Source organism: Sabethes cyaneus, chromosome 2, assembly GCF_943734655.1.
Source record: "Sabethes cyaneus chromosome 2, idSabCyanKW18_F2, whole genome shotgun sequence".
NCBI classification, from domain to species: Eukaryota; Metazoa; Arthropoda; class Insecta; order Diptera; family Culicidae; genus Sabethes; species Sabethes cyaneus.
In genome coordinates this window covers 30,367,031-30,369,474 of record NC_071354.1, presented here as the reverse complement: position 1 = coordinate 30,369,474, position 2,444 = coordinate 30,367,031, and the positions used below count along the sequence as shown (strand labels likewise).

Here is a 2,444-nt window from a genome sequence, read left to right as displayed (position 1 = left end):
ACGAATGGAATTTACAAATTTATGCAAATGTTTTAACGAGTTGCGGTTTTAATGGGCTGAACCAATGCAAATTAACCACTGGTCAGCATAATAATATCGATAATCGAACGGAAGCATTAACATTAGCCGGCTTTAACGATTCGTAAAACAATATTATCCAGTCTACTTTCAAAAAATTTATTGCTTAAAGCTAATCACAAAGGTGCTTATAAAATGTTCCTAGAAAAACCAACCTGTAAATCCGTGTTCTACCTGTTTTTGTCGAATAAAACCTCACACTTAGTTGCTTTTGATCAGATGCAATACCTTGCATAGATTTTCCGACGGTTTTGCGGATCGGATTCGCCGTTCCAGCGATTCGAAGTCGACCATTTCGAGCTGTGTGGTTGAAAAAAATTGAACAAAAATTATCTTCGAATAGAAGCTAATCCCTACCTCATTGCAGGGATCGGTTTTCCGGTCCTGCGTGATAATGTACCGCTCGGAGAAGGCAACGATACCGCACCAGGACCGGAAATCAATCGGAATCTCCTGATAGTACTCGTAGTTCAACTCCAGCAGCTCGCGAATTTCGAAAATCTTCTCCGGCGTTCCATGGAACCCGAGTGCTTCGTGCATCGCCTTATCGAAGTTGGCCATCGGAATCACACGGGTGATATCGGCCAGTAGGTTCCGAAAGCTGGCAGCCTGCGAAATGGGTTCCGTTTCCGGCAGGGATTCCGTGTCGATCGACTCGTGCACGGTTTTGCTGTCGTCCGCCGGGAGGTTGCGAACGAAAATTCTGTGGTAGAGCTTCTTGCGATCGTCACTGAGCACTACGTGCCGTTTCAGATATTCAATCGGTGTCATTGCTGGAAGTATAATCATTTTGTTTTACAAATTGGTGATTCTAGAAAAATGTGATCGTTAAAAATAAAAACTACGAATACTTGACAGGGTTCTGGTGTCCATTGGTAGCTCAAACCGAGCCGATGATCGCGAATATTTACGTGGCAGATCGATCCACTTATCGTAATCGATATCGTGGACGTTGATGGTGTTCTGCAGCTGCCGGACTTCCTTCGATTGAAAGTTCAGCTTGTCCACTGTGGCGGTTCGAAATGCTTCCCTCATTGCACGTGATTTCTGCGAAATATAAAATAACCGCAACTTATTTTTGTTCTGATGATTTGTAAAGAATCATACGTATCGATCGAAAACCGCTTCTACGATGTCGATATTCAGGCCACGTCTCAGTAAACTGAGCGCCTCCTCGTCCAGGAAACATTCGATGTACTCCACCGGTTCGGCAGTGCTTGCCCTCGGAGGCGTTTCGGCCGAACTGAGCAGGCTGCGACCGGTCGGTACCAGCGAAGGACGAGCCGAATAGTTCGGTGAGTCCGGATCGATCGTAGCAACCTGCGTTTCCGGATCTTGATTCGGCGTGAAGCTGATCGTCTGTGTCAACTGTTTGGACTTTTTCCTTCGCTTGCCCCGCCTTCTCGGTGGGTCCTCTTCACCATCCTCCATCGCATTGATACAGGTCATCGGAGTGGGTTTACCCTCCTTGTCTGATTCCGCCCCTTCCCCGAGAACACGCTCTTCGTCTACCGTTTGCGGTATCTGGCTGTGATGCTGCATCCAGGAAGGATCTTGCAGTTGGCTCGGCGATAGTTCCGATGAAGCATTCCAGTACAGAGTTTCCTGACTGTGACTTCGCCGCAAATCCAGAATGAGTTGCTTCCGTTCCTGCAAGTTTTGCGTCTGAGGTTCCGGTGTGACACAGCGCCGTGTCATGTGGGACCCTCCGACGCTCGCCCGGGTGCGTCCACTAGCTACGGTCGGTGTTGGTGTTAGCGGCCGGGAATCGGTGTCCGTGTACCGGCGGAAGAACTCCTCCGGTACATGCTCCGGCAGGTCAGAATCCCTAGACAACATACGACCCGTGCCGTCATTCTTCCGCATCAGCTTCTCGTTGTGGACGGTTCTGACCTCGTTTATCCAAGCGTCCTTAGCTAACCGGACTACATTTTTCACCTCCTGGGCGGCCGGATGATTGCACAGAACGGAGCAACCCTTGGAGTACGGATTGTACAGTCCACCGAAGGGGCGCAACGCCAGGGGGACTTGACGGGTAATCGCACACGGTGCCAGGATGGCCGGGTCGAATTCCTTCTTCGGGCGAATGATCCGCTTCCGAGGGCTCGCGATTAGACCGGTTTTCGAGGAGATGTTCATCGTTCCGGTGGATGCCGGTGCTGCGGGTTGTTAAAATTTTCACTTTAGACTATGTTTAGCTGAGCCAAACAAGGTAGGCGCTGGAAACGGTTACTATCGGTGGGTTGCTAGACGCGATGCACGACAACCAGTTGAATCAAGCTCGGCTTAGACCAACTGTTGATATTTGTTTGTTTCGGATTGCCTTGCACAACTTGTTGTCGTTTGTACGAATCACGACTCATCAA

The 2,444-nt window shown here is 49.3% G+C and overlaps 1 protein-coding gene across 1 annotated transcript; it reads right to left on the bottom strand.

The window, feature by feature from the left end:
* Positions 1-279: 279 nt before the first annotated feature.
* On the bottom strand, positions 280-2,217 carry LOC128735226 (uncharacterized). Its single transcript, XM_053829719.1, has 4 exons — positions 1,186-2,217; positions 930-1,125; positions 436-851; positions 280-378 (listed from the first exon to the last, which is right to left on the bottom strand). The coding sequence occupies exons 1-4, from the start codon at positions 2,215-2,217 to the stop codon at positions 280-282; spliced, it is 1,743 nt and encodes a 580-aa protein (XP_053685694.1).
* Positions 2,218-2,444: the final 227 nt, after the last annotated feature.